Genomic DNA, 24,601 nt, shown 5'->3' with positions numbered 1-24,601 from the left:
ATAGAGTTAGGAAAAAGTAAAACTTGGGAAGAGGTCTTACTTACAAAAAGTAAAACCGGGGAATAGGTCTTAGTTACGAAAAGTAAAACCTGGGAGCTAATAGAAACCTCAAATGTGGTTATTCCGGGAAAAGAAGCCATGTCTAATATAAAGTGAGAAGCAGCCTTCAGGTTTATATGAAGGTATACCCAATTTTCTGAAAAGTGTGAAAAAATGAAACCAGTTGTAGCTAAGCAAATATTATAAGTTTAGAAAATCCTTGTCTTCAAAATTTATCTATCACAGAAAAAAGACTAAGTTTTGTACCTCTGGTTCTTCAGGTCAGTGTTACTGGATAAGTGTCAGGTAATCAAAGAATCTTTTATTAATTAATTGGCAAAATTCTTGTTTCTTCTTTTTCAGTTTGGACTCACAGAATTTTTTGTATTTGTGGCATCACCAAGTCATAAAAAACATGTCATCAATTGCGTGACAATAACATCTGAAAACTGGTCCTATAAAATGGACCACTTCCATGGTAACATTTGGAGGTTTGCAGTTAGATACCCATCCAATGAGAAAACAGATTCTTACTTCTATCAAGTATCCTATTCGCAAAAAGGCCGTCTTTGGGACTCCCATACATTAACTAATGGATGCACTCAAAATGTCAGAATTGGAACAGTTCATCTGGACTTTTATGAACTGCTTGATGTTGCAAGAGGTTACATTGAACACATTGCAGTAATCATCTCGCGATGTAAATCTCAGATGTTGAAAGAGTCAATTGTACAAGTTGAAAGCCTTTCTGATTTCATTTATAAGAAACATGATTTTGTAACATTGACAGACATTCTTGATGCTTTACGAAAATACATTGACAGAAAAACTTATCTGTCCAGTGATGCATATGCTGTCTTGTCATATATGTTTGGGAAGTTGATGTTTCTATTCCACATTTCAAAGAGAACAAAATGTTTTGATCATGACCTGTGTATGGGAATTCTTCGCAGTTTCCAGAACATGAGGCCTGAATCTGTTCCAGGAACCTCACTTGATGTCTTTGCAGCGGTTGCAGAATATATCACCCACATTGCTTTTCCAGAAGAAAAGTGGAAGGTGTTGAAACTCCTAGAATATGCCTTCCCATTCTTGCCAACAAAGTTTTTTTCAAGGAAACTTAGTGAATGTATTCAGTACTTGAGATCTGAAAGTTTGTGCAAAGATGTGAAAAGTTTGGTACAAATCATCAGACATATATCAGAACATTTTCACAGAGATGAGGAAGGTTGCCATGACCTTGTGCTGAAAATTCTCCGACACAGTACAGTACAACAGGTGAAGATGGTAAAGGATGAATGTACAAAATTTCTTTCCAAAGAAGAAATAGAAGACTTGTTTCAAATGAAGGTGGTGCAAGAGATGAAACATGTTGGAAAGGGAAACACTTTGAACAATTACTGGATCTTTATGGAATTATAGAGGAATCCTCACTGACAGATTCTGTATGTGACCAGCTAAGAAGCACATGCTTAGCTATGATAACAAATTCACAAATGAAAGATGAGGTGAGTGTAGATGCAGCAATGAAGCTGGTCTCCTCCCCACATTTGTTCAGTCAACCAAATGATCGCAGAGAAGTTCTGAAATACTTGACTGCTTCTAAGAATGCTCTTCTACATGGATTGTACATAGATCTGCTCAAAGTACAGTACTTGGACAAAGACAGTACCACAGCTGTCATAGCAGAGTGTACTCAGTGTTGGTTGGACACAGCAATAAGTAATCTTGGTGCGGGAAAATCCTATGGGAAGAAAGTAGATGACCTTGAAAAAGTTTACTCGAAGCTAGAATTGGCCTTGTCACTACCACAGATTACTGAAATTGAAGATTTAACCCTATCTCTCAGAGAAAAAGCATTTGGTTTTCTCCACCAAATAAGTGTACATGATTTGCTTAACAAGTTGAGCAAGACAGACATGTTGCAAAATTCAACCGTTTTATCAGTTTTTCAAGAGCATCTGCAGCAACACCTTTTCAAAGGAAACACACATAGGTCTGGAATTCTATCTGATATCACAAGCTTGTCTACTAAGGATGGCAATGTGTACACCTACAGGAGGTAAGATAGCCAATAATTATTACATAGCTAGTCTGCCCTATCTTGTCAGCACCAATGGACATGCACATGTTGTTAGTTTCTGGTCATGTGACATATAATCACATGTACCCCTTTTGAAATGGCAGAAATGGATAAGCTTGAGTACAGAGCAGTGACTCGTACTGATGTCAATAGCTAATCAATGTGCTTTGCAGGATGGCTCTCAAGGACCCAAAACTTATGACTGCTTATTTTCTATAACCCCTTGCATATCTGTGGGTATTTTTGATGCAATATAATTTGAGGATATGACAGATGATTATCAGTGTTAAAAACTTTGATATCCGGAGTACAATGTATTTTCAGATGCTTGGTAATTTGAAGGGATAACTTATTGTATAAGTATATAATTATCACAACATCCTTTCCTCTGTTGACAGCTTAGGAAAATCATAAGTAGCGTGTGGATTGGTGACATCATTCATCTTGTCAGATACTCATATTTGCTTCCTAACAGAACCATACTTGATGTTTTGTCATTTCTGTAAAGCTTCTTGGAAGTAGTAGTCGTTAGAAACTCAGATTCTGGCAACAAACTCATCAAAATGCATGTTTTTAGATCACTAGCTTTTAGCCTGGCAAATTGTTCGTCATCCATTCATATAGGTCTGTCATTTCATTTGCATTATCATCTCAGTGGGGTAGCCAAGTGGTTAAACCATATGCTCATCACGCCGAAGACCTGGGTTTGATTCCCCACATGGTCACAATGTTTGAAGCCTTCAGAACTTCATATCTTATTTTAAACATGGTGGACATATTTAGAATATCTTTTTCTAACATAATTTATTTCTACATATACTATTATGAATTTTGCAACAGGTATAATATGACCCCTTTTACAAACCTTCAAATAACTTATTTCTGTATCTTAGGCCAGGCAAATTAGCCATTTTTCTGTCCACGGTCGGAAAAAAATGATGAAGAAATGAAACTTAGTATATATATTCTATCAACCTTCCTGCATAACATACTAAGAGTCCCCTAAAATCCCACTTGAGCTAAATCCACAGTGCACGTGCAAACATGCATACCCTACGATAATTTTTCTTCTAAGAAAATCCTGTTTTAAAAACAGAAATGCTCATAAAATCTTTATTTATGAATATAATCTCATCCAATTTGACAGATATAATGGATTATAGTGCACTTATATAAAAATACTTTAGAAAATAGAAAATAATTATTTGCCTCACTTGCACATCCCATTTTGCTCTAAAAATAGATTTCTAGGAAATTGTGACCCTGGGTTTGAATTTTGGCCTGAAACTTTTTGATATGAAGTTTAATTGGTCTTATACAGATATGAATAAATTGCCCTATGATGTATCTATGCAATGGTACCAAATAGTTGGAAGACATATTTCATTTAAAAATTTAAATTGAAACTGGCAAAAGGCAAACTTTCATTGATTTGCATACCAGCCAGAAAAATGTGTTGCCCCCAGCCCTACCCCCTCACTTTGTAATAACCAGTATGCATGAGTCTTATCACAATAATATTCATCAAAGTTACTGATACCTGTTTGATGGGCATTTTAGAAGTTGAGTTGGTGAAGAATAATGACAATTATTATGGATATACAACTTCTTTTTGTCTGTGGAGGCTACGTTTCGACATAGGTTCTGATAAGTAAACATTTTAATACTTTCATGGCAAATTGAACATTATCTGAAAGTTTTAATATAATAACTATGCTTATAATTATAATTTCATTTCCATTGAAAATAGCAACAATTATATAAGCACTGATACATAACCAACAATTGTTTCACAAAAACCCACGAATGGCTGAAACAGTTCCCTGAGGCAGTAAACTACCCCTTGCTCTTTTCTTCCATAATTGCTCATCAACTATCATCTTCCACTTAAGGGGTCCTAAGATGCATAGAAGTGATCAAGTGTCTGACTTTTTGTCAGCGAATAATTTAACATAAATAGTTAGCAATTAAGTTGAACAGCCTCCATTCTGTGTAGCTTACTTGGTTGGTAAGCAATACATATCTTGCCACAAACCTTTCTCTTCCAAGTGATTTGAGAAGGCCTCTGGTATTACCATTCACTGAAGCAAATGCAGTAACAGTTTTAAAAAGTTTTTAGTTTGATGGACCAATTTAATTTGATGGTTTGTGAGAAATTGATTGCATTTGCTTCCTACAACATTTCTATCTTTGCTTCCATATTTTCTCTTCAAGATAGTTTTGAGAGGGTCTCTAGCAATGACATACTGAAGCACATCCACATTTCAACCTGCTAGTTCCACGGACAAGTTCTATTTCACAATGGATCCAACAGAGTGTTGTATCATATGCAGCAAAAGTTTATCTCCTGGTGATACTGTCACCGTCACAAGAGGTCTAACTACCTTACTGCAAAGTAGTATAAGGCGCAAAGATGGAATTGCTGAAAAATGATCTGGAATATCTTCAGTTTCAGTTCATGTAAACTGCCGCAATTATTACACTCGTGAATCTTCTATTTTAGCAGCTGTGAATCCCTCACCTCGAAACAGTTTCCTTAAGATCATCACTGTCAACTTTCAATTTCAAAATGAATTGCTTGTTCTGTGGAGAAAATTGTGATATAGTTTCTGAGACTAAAAAACCTAGAGACATGGGGGATATTTTTGAAGTTCGAATTATTAGTTCCAAAGATTCCATTCTTGACATGGCTGAATATTGTGGGGTTAAGCTGTTACTGAACATATATCAAGTGTCAAAGATTTAGTGGCTGCCAAAGCCAGGTATCACCATAGATGTTATAAGAAATTCTTTAACTGACCACGTTCTATCCGAGGGAAGGGTAGACCTGCAGATGAAAAACTTAGCAGAGCCTTTGATGATTTGTTTGAATTTCTGGAACAAAATGATGAATGTCAGTATTCAACAGAGGATCTCGTGAGCAAATTTCAGAATAACAGAATTTCATGTTGATGGTTAGATTGAATGTAGTGAAAAAACCCTGAGATCAAAATTGCTAGCTCACTTTGGTGATGGTGTTATCATTTCTAGCATTCGTGGAAGGAAACCGTTACTTTGCATTAGAAATACTGGCCACAAGATGCTTAGCGATGCATGCTGTTCTCAGAAGTTAGGGAACCTTGAAGAAGAACAGTTGCACATAGTGAAAACAGCTGCAGATATCATACGGGAGGGCATCAGGTCAATGCTTTGTGATACTAACCATTACACTCCTGCTGATGATGCTTTTCATAGTCACATGATGAATGTGCCTAATACTCTCTGTTTTGGTCAAAAGGTTTACAAACAAAGATAAGAAAGGTGATGTTACTACAAAGCAAAGGAAGGCATCTGTTATATGTCACCAAATACTCTCAGGAACAAGAGAAAGATCATTTCTTTCTATGATACAACTTGGTTTAGCCATGTATATTCACCGACAAAGTGAATTTAAGCACCTTCTGGATGTTATGTCAGCCTGGGAGTGTGTGCACCATATAATGAGGCTATTTCCTATGAACATTCTGCAATGGCTGCAGATCATGAGATTGGTGAAAATGCCTTCATGCAATTTGTCTTTGACAATGCAGATTTAAAGTTTGCAAACTTGATGTATATGCACATTCATAGTATGGGTGAAATCATGTGTGTCACACCAGGTAGTTCTGTCTGTATATCTGATGTTATCAAGCATAACAAAGCTGTTACAGTGGACAATGTCAGGCCCAAGTTATTTGAGAGTTTGACTTGTTCATTTCAGAGCAAGAAAGGTTTGCTTGGTTTGACTGTTGATGATATTTCCCGATGTCAGAAAGCTGACCTTTTCTAGCTCTGTGCATATTCTTTTGGATACACTTTGCATGAGTGGAGTATGGTTGAAATTGGAGGACACTCCCTGCTGGAGTGGATACATGGAGTGTGCCAGAAGTGTTGACAATTATGAAGTATCCAAAGTGATCCCATTGCCATTTGTCAACTTGCAGGCATCAAATCCAGATGCAATATATTCTGTGCTGGTATATTCTGCTGACAAATGCAGGAAACATGGACAGAAAACATGTTTTGTAACATTTGGCCAACCTCTATATGAGAAAGCTGTTGATATTGTAGCTTCCCACCAGAACAAACGTACTCCAGCTTCAGTTGTTGTCAGACTTGGTGGTTTCCATCTCTTTAAGTCTTTCATGGGTTTGGTCAGTTATATAATGGATGGCAGTGGATTGAAAGAGCTATGGTCATTCATCTATGCCTCCGACTCTATGGAAAAAATGTTGACAGGTCACGCTTATGCAAGAACATTGAGGGCTCATACTCTGACACAGTTAGCAATAGCTGTTATTGCCTTGCAGAAGGTCAGCCTGGATGAAACAAATAAAGCTTGTCTGAAGACTTTGTATAAGGATGTTCAAACCAACCATGTGATCCCTGATGACCTTTCAGCAATTGCCAATGTCACAAACGTTGTCGAAAAACTGACTTAAGTTATGGAATTTGAATTGTCTCAAAGCAGAACTGCCATGTTGTGGTGTCAATATTTTTAGCAAGTTTCTTTGATACACCAGTTCATTCAAGCTGATTGGATGCTGCCTGCAAGATGATACCATATTTTCATGCTGCAGGAGGGGCGGTGGGGTAGTCTAGTGGTTAAAGCGTTGGCTCGTCACGCCGAAGACCCGGGTTCGAATCCCCACATGGGTACAATGAGTGAAGCCCATTTCTGGTGTCCCCCGCCGTGATATTGCTGGAATATTGCTAAAAGCGGCATAAAACCAAACTCAGTCAGTCAGTCAGTCATGCTGCAGGACATATTGCTTATGCCAAAGTGCCCATTTGTATGTTCAACAGATGTCACAACTGGGAGATATTATGCCCAAGGATGAATTTGAAGCTTTTACCAGGTTTTGGTGGTTTTACTGTCAGGCGAAGTGACAAGGTGTGGGCTGGCATCTGGACAGACAAGACAATTGAACAGGTTCTCATGCCTGTGCCTCATTAAAACAGATGATGACTTTTTATCCTGTTTGAAATATATATGAACTTTCTCCATGTCCTCCATCAGTATTGGATGAGTACTCAATGAGAAAAACAGAAAAATCTGTCATGTACTCTGTCATTGATTCTTTGCCAGGCAAACAAAGCTTTCCACATGATGATGAAGTTCCTCCAGATGCTATGTACATAGTTGATGGTGGATACTTGCTGATAAGAGTGATATGGCCCCAAAGCAGAACATACAATGATGTTTATGATGCTTATCTGACATATGTCAATAGACGCTTTGGAAACAATTGCATCATTGTGTTTGATGGGTATGCCAAGTCTGTGTCCACAAAAGGTGTTGAACAGAGTCGGAGAGCATCTAGATATCTCAGCACTGATATTGTCTTCAATTCTGAAACACCATTGACGGTCAAACAGGATACATTCCTGTCCAATGGTAAAAACAAGTCACATATGATAAAGGCTCTGACACAACAATGTCATGAGCTCAATATCCCAGTGAAACAAGCCAGTGCAGATGCTGACCTACTCATTGTACAAACAGGTATTGATTGTGCTGATAATGGGCACAAAGCCATTGTTGTTGGGACTGATGTTGATCTTCTGGTGCTCCTCATCCATTTGTGTGCTTCAGAAAGATTGTACTTCCTTAAAACTGGGAGTGGAAAGACTGCTGATCGTCTATATATCAGTTCGATGTTATGTCAAGCACTACCAGAGACCTTCATTTCTGGGCTGCTCTTTTCCATGCCATGACTGGTTGTGACACTACATCAGCCTTGTACAGACAGGGAAAGAAATAAGCTGTCATGTTGTTCACAAAACGACAGGACTTGCAACCACTTGTCAATTCCATAATCAATTATCCACAAAGGATATGGTTGCGTTTGCAGGAGATTAGTTCTTATTGGCATTGTATGGAGCACCTAAGTCTGTTAAATCCCTAAATGAGCACAGATATCATTGTTTCACAAGAGCCATTGCCAAGTGTCCCATTCACCCACAAATGCAGTTATCTGCCTTGCCACCTACATTGGCTGCGGTAAGAGAACATAGTCTGAGAGTTTATCTGCAAGTGCAGCAATGGCTTGGAAGAAGTCATCCACCAAATGAATTGGAATGGCAAACTGTTTGTGGCCAGCTCAAGCCAGTAACAACCTGTGACCCCCCAGCACCAGAGACATTGATCAACATGATCAAATGCAATTGTAAAACAGGGTGTGAGCGTATGTATGGGTACAGAAAGGCAGGATTGAAATGTTTGCGTCTATGTGGATATTGTCACGGTAGTTGCAGCAATTCAAACACAGTATACCTTGTAGAAGAGGATGAAGAAGATCATGAACTACCATCTGATGAAAAATCTCATGAATTGTCTTCCAGCGATGCTGATGGGAGTGAAGTTGAAGATGAGCCACAGTCTTCAACTTCCTCCAGACTGACAAGGAAAAGAAAATGATCTTTTTAGATCTTTAATCATACGTGTTTGAAGATGTCCTGTTACATAATCTGTAAATAGTGTTTGATAGTCTTGGTAATCTGCAGAATATCTGTTATTTTTAGGTACTGTCAGGTTTAGTTATATTTTCTTGAAATTGTGAGTATCTAAGGGCGATAATCTTTTTAAAGTATGGAAATGGCTACTTCAGTGTGTTTTTACAAAATTATAAAATTTCACTTGCTTGATTTTTGGGTGTAAAAAATCAAATTATTGCAGTTGTTGGGCCATATATTGAGTTTTCATTGACTTCTAAAAATGCCACAAATTTGCAAATATTCAGTTTCAGTCAAAATGTAAAAAAATGATTTTAGTAAGTTATATTTGGTGGTTTGTGGTGAAAAAGACATTGCACAATACACTTCAAGGTCTTTTGGACATATCTAAGCCTTATCATTATACCTATAGGTCTTTGTGTCACCCAAGGGTATAAACATATACAAATTCTATTTTTAGCACACAAAAAAGGCCACTACTCTGAAATGTAATGTTTTATCTTTGTGAAATAATAGTCAATAATCTTGAAATCTATTCACTCAGTTGTCAAACATTTATGTACTTATGTACAGAAATAAAGAAGTTGTGACTATTTTATCAAACACAATTGGTCTTATGGGTTGCATAGGTTAGCAATGTTTGCATGTGCACTATGGATTTAGCTCAATTGGGATTTTAGGGGACCTTTAGTATGTTATATAGGAAGGTTTGTAGAACATGTCTGCCAAGTTTCACTTCTTCATCATTTTTTTCTGCCCTTTTTGCTAATTTGACTGACCTATCTGTACTGCAACCTGGAGTTAAGAATGTTTCTTTGTAGCATGTCATATACCGATAAATAATGAATGACACAGAGATATTTAGAAGGTTAGAATATCCCCTTTCCCTTTTCCTTCCATTAGATACATGATGTATCCTATTTCTTTATACTTCATTTGTTCCTGACAGTGTTTTTAAAAACAAATTACCCTAAGCATTTTAAGCAAAATTAAAATTCTCCCTATGATTCAAATTCTTTTTTTCATACATAGTATATTTATTATGATTTATAAGGAGTATTCATTTTCTGTTTTGGATGTTTAAATATAATAAATAATGCCACTTATTGGCCAGTATGTTAACTTAGAAAAAGATTCTGAGAAGACCATTCATTTGTGCTGTCAACTTTTGGCTTGACTCTAAAACCTTACGATATGCCCATTCCTCTTTTGTACTGGACTCCAGAATACTGTCAAAATCTGCACAAAAAGTGATATATTGCTGGGTTCAGCTAACACACCAGCGAATAAGTGTTTTCCTCCATCCTAACAAGGATTGACATTCTCCATATTCACGGAAAGTATTTTATGGAAGAAAATTAATACCATGTGGATTCGCAAAAAAAACAATGGATTTGCTTGATTTTTTAATCTCGATAACAGACCATGTCAGGACCAATCACCAAGCTGAACACGCTTAGTGTGATAATGGTGTAAGAATCTACATTGAAACATTGCTCCATGCAATAAACATGATAAACAAAAAGTTGTCATCCATAAACTTGAAGGGTTTACTCCCAATAGTTAGACGTCCCTAATTGTCAGACACTGGACTAGGGATTAATTATAAATAAATATAAATGGGAATGCCACAGTGGGAAATTTCAACCAGTTAGTTGAACCTAAGGAAAACTGTTATTGTGTATAAATATCTTGTTCTTTCAAAAAATCTTAATCAAATTTCTGTCAATAAGCTACTGAAGCCATGTATTTTTAATTGTTATACGTAGAAGTCGAATGCTAAACTTCTCAATACAATGTCAACTATATCTTTGATTCAGTGGAAACCAATATTGCTGTATGGTCTTGAAATGTGGGGAATAAAAAAAATTGAAGATGTACATATAGGTTTTATGAGAAAATTATTACCTTTAAAGAAATGTAATAAAGTTCTGTTCTGTTATTTATTTTATGGGCCATTCCTATTTCATTAAGTGGTAACAGGCAGGGGATTGCGCACTCAAGCAGATGGTTTGTTGTTTTAACCTGTCTGACTATTGGGATGTCTGACAAATGGGAGGATACCATTTGAATGATTCATTTTGGGCTTTTGAGTACATATAGTTTCACATAATTCTTAAAAAATTATTCAAGACATGAACCAAATAAACCTCTATTCATTTCTTTCAGGTTACATGCAAGAGTGATCACTTTGGCTGTAAATTACTCAGGCCTTGAGGAATGTCCTGATGAAAATGATGCCTTGATGTTGATGCTACAGAACTGGCAGTTTTGGAAATTGGTTTTCAATATTAAAGGTGAATTCCAGACAGGCATAATGCAAAATCAGCTTGCACAGAAAGCCAAGAAAATAGGAAGAATGTTCAAGGCCAAGCTGGAAAATAGAACACTTGCGGTGAAGTTCTTGAGAAAACTTACAGATGGCAATGACAAGCACATTCATGGGTTTTGTGAAATTGTAGCTTCAAGTTCAGATACTGACTATGAAACAGTAAGAGGTGAACTAACTAAGCACATCGAAGCAATTACTGTTGCTGAAGGAGATCAAACATTGCTGACCACTGTACTGAAAAAGATCAGTTCTTTCAATGGCATTAATGTCCCAGATGTAGATCTTGCTCAGGATATCCTTAAGAGGAAAATATCCCAATTTCAACAAGGTGATTTACCAGTGAAATGTATTTTAGATCATACACACTGGGATCCATTCATAAGTTTCCTTACACACTCAGACAAAATGGCAATAGTAGTTCAGTCTGCCATCTATTGGCAAATATGCATGGAATTAACAAAAGAATTGTTATCAAAGATGGATGTTTCACAAACTGACACAACTGCAGATCCAGTGGAGGATATTTGTTTTGTGTTTGGAGACACAAAAGTTTCTGAAATACCTGAGGTAACACTAAGAATATGTGCCATGCTTGTTGAGGATGGACTAAGGAACTATAAGAAGATCTGGGATCCCCTATTCAAGGAAGAGGATGCACATTTAGGTCGTCTTCTGATTATTGTCGAGACAAAAGATATCACAGAAGAAATCAGGCTTGCTGAAAAAAGTTACAATTCTATCTTTCCCAAGTGGATAGTGCATGCCTTAGAAATAGTCCGAGCCTACTTACAGTATGACCAGAAGTTACATGTGATCAGCAAAGTAGTTGCTATTCTTCAACATAATTCTGTAGAAGATGAGTCATTTGCTGCGACAGTATGTGCATTTTCAACACTCAGAGATGAGAATTTTGATCATATTTCCTTGCATCAGCTACATCATATAAGAGAGCTGTTAGATGAAATTGAGGCATTAGTTAAAGAAGATCTCCAGCATGTTCTGAAGGAACTTTCATCATCAAAAGGTTTGATAGACTTCTTAACGGATAAACCAATGGATGATTTGCATAATCTTATTGATGCTGTTGAGGAACACTCAGAGCAGTCAATTCAAGAGTCAACAGTTTCTGCATTGATAGCTGTGAAAAGATTCCTTAGTCCCTTGATGCATTCAGGATCAGACAAGACAGTACTTCAAGTACTGGCAGTACTGAGTAAATCAGTAAATGATTCTCAGGTCGAAAAACTAGCAGAAAAGATCAACATTTGTAAGACACATTTGCATGGCCTTAAAGCTCTGTTCAATAATGTAGCCAACAGGGGAGAAATGACGAAGGATGTTGTGAAAAACACATTGAAGAAAGGTGCAAAAATTTATTTCAAGTTAGATGAAAATGGATGCAGTGTAAAGCTGTCATACAAAAGTCATGGTGTGCTTACAACCCATACCAGAGCTGATTTGAATGATCTCAGAAGCAGAGTATTACTGATGGTGAATACTGAATCAAAGAGAAAAACTCCGCGATATCAGAAGGACAAAGTCCAAATGGAATATGAATCATTCATTATCAAAGTGGATGAGGCGATCAATATTGCTAACATACTAGACAGACTGCGTCATTCAGGTTATCAAGATTGCATGAGTTTGCTGAAAGGGGGACTTGACATAAGTCATCTTGAGGCCCACCGTGATAGTCTTGAAACAACCTTGACCGTCTGGCAGAGTGCTCTATCTGATAGCAGACAAACTCATTACTGGCTGAATTTTTTCTATCCTGAACAATTGAGAACAATTCATTTGTGCTTACAAGAAGGGAAAGATGAAACTATGACAAGGAATTTGCTTTTCTATACTGGTTGCCAAGCAGCAAATCTAAATTCTGCTAGAATGACCTACCAGACAGTATGTGCTTCAGTGGACGTGATAGACATACAAGATACTTTTGGTTTAAAGACAGTTGGGAAAACCTTAGATAAAGTACTGTCTGAACTGACTTGTCAGAAAATACCGTTTCCCAAAGACATGTTTGGACCAAAGCAACCAGTTCGGATGGCTGATGCTGTTCGGCCTGGAAATATTTTTGTTGCTAGTTTGGATGAAAACAGCAGCATGATTATTCCAACAGTGCTTGCATTATATCAGAACACTACAGGACACATTCCTCTCCCTCATCAACTTCTCTTTTGTCAGGAAGATACACAGTGGGGAGATATTGAACTTTTGTTAAATAGATGCCATGGATCCCAAAACCTAACAAACCCACAGCTGTTTGTTATTGTGTCTGTTGAGAAACTATCCAATGATGTCCAGTTTCTGCTTGTTGAGAGCTTGAAAAGTCTAGCACACAGCAATGTTTTAATGGCAGTGATTTGTGAAGGTTCTCATCATCCATTTCTGGATAATTTTGGAGATAGTGTGAATCAGGTGCAGCCATTGTCTGAATCACCAATGGAAACATGTCTGCAAAATCTATTTCCAAATGTAGTTACTGTTACATCAGACCTTCCTGGTCAAGGAAAATCAGAAACAATACAAGAACGAGCTCACACGGAAAATCTGGACATTTGTACTTTACACCTCAGTGGGGATGTTACACCCCCAGAAATGATCAGAAAGTTAAGATGTCTTGATTTGTCACCATCTCATGTTCTCCACCTTGATATTGGTTTGATAACAAGACCTTTTGACTTAGAAAAGCTGCTTTTTCAGCTCATTGTTCTGAAGACTATTTCACATAAATCTGACTTGTTCACCTTGGTGACAAGTCACATTTACATTGAAATTGCAAATACAATTGATAGTGTTTTGCGAAATTCACTTCAAACTATCACATTCTTTAAACGAGAACATGTGAGATGGCAAAACTATGACAATTTATGTGTCAGTCAGGAAATCTGCAGTCCAGTTCAAGTTGTTTGTAATTTCCTAAATGTGTACGAAAATGGGGAAATGAATGTTGTTGATTTGTACTTCAGTGGTGAAAAACAGTGTAAACCATTGAAAGAACAACGCTGCCAAGAACTATTGAGATGCTATTTCTCATTTGACACTGATCTGTCTTTCACAGTTGTTCAAGTTTTCTTAAATCTTTTGGCAGATCAGTTGAAGAAATTTTCCTGCAGTCATTTCTTTCGGACACAGACAGTAGCTGGAATGCTTGGAACTCATCAGGTAAATGATGTGAAAACCCAGGTATTGAAAGCTTTGCTTGAAATGTCTAAAGAATTTGCTACAAGGTCAATGCAGTCTAGCAATCAAAATGTCAGTGACAAACACCAAATGGCAAAAACATTGGCAACAGCACAAGCAATGACACAACGTGTAGACAGTATGATTCAGTGGTCTCAAAGCAATCACTTGATTGTTGCATTTCATAATCAAGACATCCAGACTCTGTCAGCTCTCTACAGGTCAAAACAGATGGTACAAGCTAGTGTCAGAAAGTTATTTGAAACTCAAATAGGAAGGGGAATTGCCAGAGTTTTCTGATATGCCTCAAACTGAACTGCAAAAGATTTTGCAGCATGTTGCACGGTTCAAACAAGGGTGTATTCCACAAGAGGAATTGAACAAAATAGATGAAATGTATGCTTTGACACCGGATAATCTGTTGAAAATGGTATTGATTGTGCTTCGAGTGCGTGCACATATTCCTGTGATACTCATGGGTGATACAGGATGTGGCAAAACAAGTCTAATTCATTATCTGTCCAAAATTTGTGATGTGGTTTTCAAAGTACAGAACATCCATGCAGGTGTTGAAGAGTCTGATATAGTTGATTTTGTGCTTGAAAGTAATGCTTTTGCTCTGTCCAACATGAATGAAAGTGTGTGGGTGTTTCTAGATGAAATTAACACCTGCAATCACCTTGGATTGATTAATGATATCCTGTGTCATCACTGCTGTCAAGGGAACATTTTGGCACCCAATCTTATAGCAATGGCAGCCTGCAATCCTTACAAACTGAGAACTGAAGAGAGTATTTTCACTGCTGGTTTGGATAACAAAGTTTTACCTGATGAGCAGTCAAAGCTTGTGTACAGGGTGAATCCGCTCCCAGAGAGTATGATTGACTACATTTGGGACTATGGTAGCCTCAGCAAAACTGATGAAGAGTCCTACATTAGACGGATGATTAATAATGCAGTTTCAAGATACCCCGTCTCTTGTCTTGTGGAACTTCTGACAATGTCACAAGAATTCATCAGAAAAAAGGAACAGACTGATTCCTGTGTGAGCCTACGAGATGTCAACAGATGTAGAAATCTGATAAAGTGGTTTCAAGAAACACTAGAAATGAAGTCTGGACTTATGAATAAACCGTTGCCTCAAAGCAGAAAATTTGAAATTAAGGCAGTCATTTTGGCTTTGGCACATGTCTATCACTCAAGATTGCCTGATACCTTAAGTAGGAAAGCATACAGGGAGAACCTGTCAAGAGTGTTTAAGAAACATGGAGACAGTGAAAGTGAGACAGACATCTTCAAGATAATACATGAAGAACAAAGAGATATTATAGAGAGAATGGATATGCCTGATGGCATTGCAAAAAACACAGCTCTACAAGAAAATGTGTTTGTTATCATGATAAGCATTCTTAATAGAATTCCAGTTTTCATTGTTGGAAAACCAGGCTGTAGCAAGTCACTGTCATTGCAGTTGATAAAAAGCAATTTACGAGGCCTTGATTCAGCTGATCCATATTTCCAGACGTTACCCCAGTTGTACTGTGTTGCTTTTCAAGGATCAGAGTCATCCACCTCAGATGGCATCATCAAGGTCTTTGAGAAAGCGGAACGTTATAGGGAGTCAACTAAAGAGGAAAATGTTCTTCCTGTAGTTGTTTTAGATGAAATTGGTTTGGCAGAAACATCAAAATTTAACCCTTTGAAAGTTCTTCACAGTCGGCTAGAACCTGGGCATGGTGAGGTCCCAAATGTTGCAGTTGTTGGTATATCCAACTGGGCTCTTGATGCAGCAAAGATGAACAGAGCTATCCATCTATCTAGGCCAGATATGGACGCAGATGAACTCTATCACACAGGACTGTCTATCAGTGAGGCAACAGTTGAAGATTGTGATGAAGGAGGGAGTCTGTTACATCTAAACGATAACAACATCAGTAATCAAACAGATAAAGTACTCATAAAAGCAATAGCTGATGCATATTTCCAATATGTCAATGACCAGCGTTTCAAAAACTTTCATGGTCTTCGAGATTTCTACTCTCTAGTAAAGTATGTGTCTCGAAAATTCAAATCAATGACAGTAGAACATTTTAATGATGACCAAATGAAAGTTGATCTGGTTGTGAGAGGTTTACTCCGCAACTTTGGAGGCCTTTCATCGGAAGTTCAATCTGTTATAGCAGTGTTTAAAGAGCACCTAGGTGTGATACTAAACAATGGAGCTGTTTCTGGTGAACTTGTGTTACCTTCCACCCTTGAACTGGTCCATGAGAACATTGAAGACAGATCAGCTCGTCACTTACTTTTGGTGACAAGAGGGGAGTCAGCTCTGAGCATTGTTGAAGATTTACTCAGGCGAAGTGAACGGCAACATGTCACAATTTTAGGAAGCCATTTTGATGAAGATCTGAATGATGACTACAGCTATCGCATTCTCAGCAAAATAATACTGTGCATGGAACAGGGAGTTGTTTTGATATTGAAAGACCTTGATAGCATTTATGGGAGCCTATATGATATGTTAAACCAAAACTACTCTAAAGTTGGCTTAAAGAAAACATGCAGAGTAGCACATGGAGCCTATGGTAACCCAGTGTGTCATGTTCATGAAGATTTTCGGTGCGTTGTTTTGGTTGAAGAAAACAAACTTGACTTGTCAGATCCACCGTTTCTGAACAGATTTGAAAAACAGTGTATCCGGCTTTCAGATATATTGACAGCTGATGAGAAAATTGTTGCTGAAGAATTGGAGGCATGGATGACTTCTGTCACAAAAGTTCCAGGTCATAAATTCAGAAGAAGTGACATGATACCCTTTGATAACCCTGACTTGATTGCGTCTTTGGTCCATTATTATTTTTCACACTGCAAAACAAACATTGACCATGAAAGCATAGTTGAGAACTGTAAGATGTTTCTGATCAAAGCTTGCACACCAGAGGGGATAGTTCGCCTTCAGCTAAGTCAAAAGTACAGTGAGGAACCTTGTGAAGTATTGAAATGGCAGGACTATTACTACAAGTTGCCTATACATGGGGGACTTCAGAAATTTGTTGATTATGCTCTATCAAGTTCTGAAACAAACATACAGAAAGGCAAGGAAATGATTTTCAGTCATACCAATGTTCATACCAATATTCTTTCATGTCTGGACGTGCCTTCTGAAATGTGTCAAGTAGAGAAATTGAGCTCTTTCAAGTCTGAGAAACAGTTGACAGCCAAGCTACATGCATTTTGGTGTCTCCCTGAAAAGAAATTTCTTGTAATACAATGCTTAACAAGCTGTGATAGAGACAACATTCTTTTGATGAAATCCCTTATAGAAAAAGAGCTTGGAGAATACAAATGTGAAAATGAGCCAGGCAAAGAGAAGTATGTATTTGTTATACTTCATATGGACAGAAATGATTCTGATGAATCATTTAATCTTCTGAACTACTTGAGTGGATGGAATTTGACAGTTGTTGATACAGTTGAGCCCAAGAAAATTTCCTTGACTGATTTTCTGTTGAAACAAAAATTTGAACTTGTCAATGAACTGAAGCACATGGTACCACTAGCTCACTATCTCTTTTGGTCATTTACTTTGATAAAATACCACAGCCGTGCCAGGAGTTTGACAAGTCTTAGAAGCCTGATTGAGAACATTTCTACCAATTCACATCTCATGGAATTCATAGAAGGAGAAGTGTTTTCTACTCTTGAAACACAATTCAACCAATCTGAAACAGAGAACTGGCAAGTCCTTGTGGCATGTGATCAGCTGAAACTTTACACATGTCTGACATTGCATGGTGCACTTGAGAATGAACTGATGGAATGTATGAAATATCCACTGGCAGCAATGGTCTATAAACTCGAGGCAGCAAATGCTTGGGATTGTGCTGTTGGACAAGTGGAGTTTCAAGAACAAAAGTTTGAATGCTGGAGGCAGCTTGTTTCAACTTTATCAGTTTTAGACATTCGTGATGTGCCTCACCCACAAGGACCAGAGTCTTACCCTCTTATGGAATCAGCTTTATTGCTTGTATGTCCTTTCAGCAAAATGTTTATTGAAAGGATTGAAAGCCTTAAAGGATTGTGCACAGAAACTATTGCTATGGAATACCCAGGCATGGAAATTGATGACATTGAAGAAAATCTCTCGAAAGAAATCAGTAGCAGACTTCAAAATCAAGTTTATGACATAGCTCTTGAATTATTTGAATATTCATATGGAGAACAACATTTCAGTGATTACCTCCGTGACTTTGTAACCATAATGTATTCAAATGTCAACACTGATATGGAAGAAAGTCTAAAAGTCAGGGTTGTAGAATGGTCATTTTTATCAAGATTTCAAGTAGATGGACTACCATTTGAAGCAGCAGTGACAAGTTTACATGTTACACATTGGCTTCATTTGAATAAAATAGAAGCAGAGTTGAAACTTGTGGGTGCTTGTTTAAGTATAAGTGAAGTGAGTGTGGATGATGTCCTTCAAACTTTGAAGCCAGTGCACATGTTGTGTCCAAGTTCAGCTGCAGACGAACATTCTTCATCAGCGACCCAAGTCTCACTGAAGACTGACACTGAAGGGAAATCAACTGGTGGCTTTGGGATCATAAAAAGTACACATCAAGAAAAAAAAGAAGATCAGGATGTTGGAGCCGTTGGAAATCTCCTCTCTGAAACTGCATATGTCAAACCACAGTCAGATGTGATCAGTACTGAACACCACCACAATGTTGTACATGAAATGCCGGAATCTGAACTGGACATCAGTACCAACCTGGTTACATTTGCTTGTCAGAAACTAATTCCTACAGAAAATCTGCTTGAGACCTCAGCATTCCAATCATGGGTAGGAGGAGTCAGTCTTGTTTTGTCTTTGGCAAGTGAAGTATCATTAGAATCCAAAGTGTTTCAGTCATTACGGATGTGTAATGAATTTGCATTGCTTGTGTCAGTTCCACACAACACAGATAGAAGGTATCTTATTGAAATAGGGCATGCACTTGAATCAAACCAGGTTGAAAGTGATGTCATATTTAAGAAGATTCTTGAAGTAGTACACAAACTGAGTGAAGAGAAATTGGTTCCTACAGAAGCATTACAACATTTCTTTGCATGTTACATAAGCATATGTCATGCCACTGATCCAGAAACATCTGTAGTTGGTTTTGGACTTGAGGTACTTAAAGATTTGACAATTTTTCAAAGTACCTTAAACTATTTTGGTCCAACACTTTGTCAAATTCTGATGATAGAAATGCAAGAATGTGATTTGATCAATGATGACCTTCTCCAATACCCTGTACTAAGAAATCTGGACAGATGCATTCTGGAATTCCAAGAGAAAGGTGAACCAGACTCACAGTTAGCATGTCTTTGCATGGATGTCATTGAGACACATTTTACACAAGAGGGATTGGAGTTTGATGATGACAACCTGGACACCATGTTAAAGTGTGATGAAATGTACAAATGTGAGAGTTTTTCACTGAAACACCTTACAGCATTGGCTTATATAAAGACCTGTCTGTCAAGGTTAGCATGTGACATACAAAATGAAGAGACTGTTGCAATCCATGTCTTACAGAAGATGAATGGCATCCTACAGCTGGATTCAGATATTAGCAAATCTACCAGGGATATCAGAACTAAAGCCTTGCAGAACTATTTTGTCAAGGTACTTTCCCAACATGATGGGTTGAAGACATTTGAGGATACTCTATATTCTCAGTCAGAACATCTCCCATTTACCAATGAAGTGAAAATTGCAGATGGTGATAGACTTGTAGCACTTGAACTATGCCCAATGCAGATGACTTGGTCGGATATATTTCTTTCTGTTTCTGATGGTTATTATGCATTACCTAAGGACAATAGTGAAGTAAAAAGTGCACTTAATGCTGCCAGAACAAATCCTCAGTTCACCTACTGCGTGTTTGGTGTTGCCCTCCAACACATATACCTGGTAAAGACTATCAACCCTCTGACAGACACTGAAAGAACAGAAAGAGCAAAGATGTTCTGTGACTTATCAAAAGACATTCATAAGAACCAACTAAAAATGCTGGAGGCTTTATGCACATGTGATGAATTTAAATTCCCACTGCTGCAAATGGATAGCCATAAATCAGCCAGAGACCAACATCTTGTAACCTGGATTCTTCATCTAACATGCACAGTGCTTGCCTTCAATCCTACTGAAAACCAAATCAGCAGCACTGCCCCTTTGTGGTTAAGACTTCTTATGAAACCAGAACAAACATCAACATTGTACATCCCAGGAGGGGGATATAATGAGAGCAGTTTGCATTTGAGCAAATTTGCATGTAGGCGAGACAAACTGAAAGACTGCCATTCCATTAGGTGTAAGTGTGGTTTGACCACTGTATTTCTTGCCAGTGAAGATGTGACAGTCTGCCATGGCTGTCAGGAGAATTTTGAATCAAATAAGGAAAGTTTGGAGCTGTCAGGTCTCTTGCCTCTGATGTCCACAAGAAAGCAGGGATACATATACATTGACAGTAGTTGTGTGAGAAATGAGTTTCTCTCTGTAGGTACTTTGTCACCTGCAGCATTTCGACTTTTACAGATGGCTATTCATGGGTGCCTTGCTGTGTCATTAGCCCTTGGCTTTACTACCACTTCAGATCTCTCAAAGATTATGAATATCCCAGAGGAGGTAGACGTAGTACATTACATCAGCCAGCATTTACAAAGTCATTGGGATGCTCTTTCTGTTATGGCGGAAATCGGAAATGCACAACTTGGTAAACTTTTTGAATTTCACAGTGAAAGATGGGATGTCTTTTTGGGTTCACAGTACATCTCAGTTTTGTGAGCCAGAGGACAGAGTAAGTTTTGAAGATAACTTCAGTGACTATTTCAATGAGATTATGGTCAGAAGGTTTGGCATTATACAGGAGGAGGTAAGATCTTTCCATAAGACCAAGCCACATAGTTCTGCCTCATCTTGGGAGATGATATTAGCAGAGGCTTCTGAAGAAGACAATATAAGTGAAAGGTTGCCAAGGTTGATGAGGGAAAATGTGTCGCCCAGTATTGAAAATATGGAAAGGGAATATGTCATTCAACAAAAAAACTGAACAGTTTCCAATTATGGCTTTAGTATTTGAAAAGAAGAATGCACTGCCTTTGCTGAAACATCTCATTCCACTTATTCAATGGCACATGTGTACCATACGGCAATCCAGTAATAACTCAAGAGTTGTGGAATGCAGAACTGTTGAAGATTTTATCCATATGTGTCAGAAAGAAGTAAAAGCTGGTGAGAAATCAGATCTGATGAAAACATTTGAGACCTTCAAGCAGTCTTGGAATCAACTGAGAGAAGAAATTCATGTGTTGAAACACTACAATGAATTCATATCAGACATGCCTAGGGTGCATATAAGAGGTCCACTTGAAACATGCATAATGACAAAATCTACTGCACCTATCATACAAGTGTTAAAGGCTTTGCAGTCTATTCAGAACCAATTTTTGACAGATTCTGTTATTGTGAGTTTGTCACTGAACAACCTGTCAACCAGTTTCCTGACACTAAATGACAGGTTTGCAAATCTGCATGGAACAGCTGTAGAAAATGTTACACCAAGACATGTTATTACCCTGCCAGACTTACTTGACATGCCAAAGTTTTCTCAAATAAACACAGAATTAGGACATGGAAGAGAAAGACTCTATGATATGTATCAAATTGAACTTCAAGTTGTGGCAGAATCCTTGGTAAATATGCCATTACTATTAATAGGACCTAAATTTCCTATGATCCGCTTTTATGATGAAAGATTACACAGGACTGACCAACTTCGGGAAGATATCATCAACATTGTTGGCCATGAAGCCATTGACAAAGATATCATCAAGTCTATTGTTTCACTAAAAGAGAAGAGTTCATCAAATATGCAGACATTGATTGACTACTTAGAAATGACCTTCACTCTTCTCAAAAGAGCTCCACTGTCTGGTCGCCAGAAACAGCAAACTTTGAATGACTTTCTCATGGCTTGGCAATCTTTCTTTCCCAAAAGAGTTTTGGACATTGATGCCTTTTGTAAAAGGATCCGTTTGACTCAGTTAATATCTCTCTATGAATATGTAGAAGACCTGGTGGCTGACATGATCATTGACCGATTAGAAGACACATACCGAGTCTCTATGCCTGAAGAATGTGAATCACACATGAACACTGTTCTTGGGATGATAGATTTGAAGTTGCAAGAAGCCCTTCTGTCAGCTTTGAAGAAGACGGTATTCAGATATATCCGATTTCAGTTTGCAAAGGCTGCTGATCCCTTGTCACCTTTACTTATGCAAAACATTATGTGGCCAGAAGGTGGTTTAGAAGCTGTTACATCAAGAATTAAACAGCTTGATGCTGAACTGATTCATCCCTGCCTTTGTGTGGAGCATATCTGTGATGCCATTGACTTCATTACGCAGGCTGTTGAGGTATAGTAATTTTTCATATATCTATTTATATATACATTCTGTTGTTAGTCTCAGCATTATATGAGGACAGTATGTAACTTTAAAACATGAGATCAGAGAATGATTGGTCTAGATTTTCCTAGAAACAGATTTCATTGGGCAAAATAGTGATGACAAATATGTAAATGTACCACAAAAATTCAGGCATGACACAAGCTGTTCACCAAAAGCATAGACATGTCCTCTATCAGTAGAACCTGGTACTCACAGTTCTCATGCAATAGTAATTTTGGTTCCTGTGTAATGACACACCCAGCAATATTCCTGTATTGTGAGTCTGGCTTAGGATTTTTAAAAGGGTTGGGTTTTTTCTTTACAATTGTCGTTTAATGGACAAATGCTTATCAATCATTCATCTCTGGTAGCCTGAAAGTAGATTGTAGATTTATTGTATAATTATAAATGTAGGTTTGTTGGTTTTTACATCACTCTTCCAAAAGAGAATGCATTTTCTTCAGGAATTAAGGATGAAGGATGGCAGGAACAGTTCCCAATATGCAGGAGCAGGCCAAAAGAAGTCTGGAACTGTTCAACAACGAAAGAAGAAGCTGGCAAAGAAATTTAGAAAACGTTGATTTTCTTCGTAAGTAAAATATGAGCTCCATAATTTTTCTGAAACATACTTCAATTCTAAATGTTATTTAAAGACAGATTGGCCATAGCCTTTTTTTTCTTTACCTTTTTTTTCTTTACAAGACTAATTCTTACCTTTTTTCTTTCAGTTGTCAGGACACCATGGAACATTTACCAGTTTTGTCAAAGATAAGGAACAGATTCACTATTATAGGGAAATTTTGTACATCCTTCTCACAGTATATATGTGATGTGTTGAAGGACTATGTTTATTCTGGTGAAGAATTCTCTGTCAGAATTATTAATTTGATGACACACAATAACTATAACTGACAAATCCCTAACATTTGTGTATGATTATAACATTTAGTTGTTTATATGTATACTTGATAATCCTTTGTGTTTGGACTTCCTTGTAAATATGGATTGATAATACAACATTTGCTATATGTATAAATCTGTTCAACTCAAAACTTGAAAAGCAAACACTGTCAATAACTTGATATGAGATACCTGTAAATATGATATATAACATTTGATGGTACTGGTATTTTGTATTCATAATGATGAAGAATGATATTGTTGAAGTAATGCTTTGAGATATCTGAATGCATGTTGTAAATCTGGACATTCAAAAACCAGATAATAGTCAAGAATTATTAGTCAGAAATACTGTCTTACTTGTCAAAATACATGTTGTAAATATGGACATTTTGGTGGTATAAACCATCATGAATATAATGAGGCAACAAAATTTTATTGACAAATCCAAAACATTTCATATATGATGATTTCATTTAGCTGTTGATATGTAGACTTGATAATAGTATGTGTGAATATGGACTTATAATGCAATATCTTCTATATGAATCATATGTCGAACTCAAAACTTGAAAAACAAACAAGGGGATACCTGTAAATATCATATATAACATTTGATGGTACTGAAGTTTCATACAGATATTGATGAAGAATGATACTGTTGACGTAATGCTTTGAGATATCTGAATACATGTTGTAAATATGGACATTCAAAAACCAGATAATGGTGAAGAATTGTTAGTAAGAAATACTGTCTTGCTTGTCAGAATACATGTTGTAAATATGGACATTTTGGTGGTATAAACCATCATGAATATGCTGAGACACAATAACTATAATTGACAAAGCCTTAACATTTGTGTATGATTATAACATTTAGTTGTTTATATGTATGCTTGATAATCCTTTGTGTTTGGACTTCCTTGTACATATGGATTGATAATACAACATTTGCTATATGTATAAATCTGTTCAACTGAAAACTTGAAAAGCAAACACTGTCAATAACTTGATATGGGATACCTGTAAATATGATATATAGCATTTGATGGTACTGGTATTTTGTACACATGATGAAGAATGAT

General features: G+C 37.2%; 1 protein-coding gene across 3 annotated transcripts; it reads left to right on the top strand.

Annotated features, from left to right (window-relative positions):
• The first annotated feature begins 828 nt into the window (after positions 1-828).
• LOC124277192 lies at positions 829-24,588 on the top strand. 3 transcript variants are annotated; one of them, XM_046712864.1, is made up of 4 exons: positions 829-2,101; positions 10,766-22,583; positions 23,081-23,205; positions 23,345-24,588. In XM_046712864.1, the coding sequence occupies exons 2-3, from the start codon at positions 21,156-21,158 to the stop codon at positions 23,195-23,197; spliced, it is 1,545 nt and encodes a 514-aa protein (XP_046568820.1). In that variant the 5' UTR covers positions 829-2,101; positions 10,766-21,155; the 3' UTR covers positions 23,198-23,205; positions 23,345-24,588. The 3 variants fall into 2 exon arrangements, with proteins under 3 accessions (XP_046568820.1, XP_046568818.1, XP_046568819.1); XM_046712862.1 differs by lacking the exons at positions 23,081-23,205; positions 23,345-24,588 and having other exon boundaries at positions 10,766-21,641.
• Positions 24,589-24,601: the final 13 nt, after the last annotated feature.

The sequence above is a fragment of the Haliotis rubra genome, unplaced genomic scaffold, assembly GCF_003918875.1.
Source record: "Haliotis rubra isolate DU_JTF1 unplaced genomic scaffold, ASM391887v1 Scf219, whole genome shotgun sequence".
In the NCBI taxonomy this organism is placed as follows: Eukaryota; Metazoa; Mollusca; class Gastropoda; order Lepetellida; family Haliotidae; genus Haliotis; species Haliotis rubra.
This window is presented reverse-complemented; position numbering and strand designations above follow the sequence as displayed.

Bases quoted from the DNA above. Each gene is read 5' to 3' on its own strand.
- LOC124277192 (XM_046712862.1), top strand. From the start codon at position 14,419: ATGCCTCAAACTGAACTGCAAAAGATTTTGCAGCATGTTGCACGGTTC.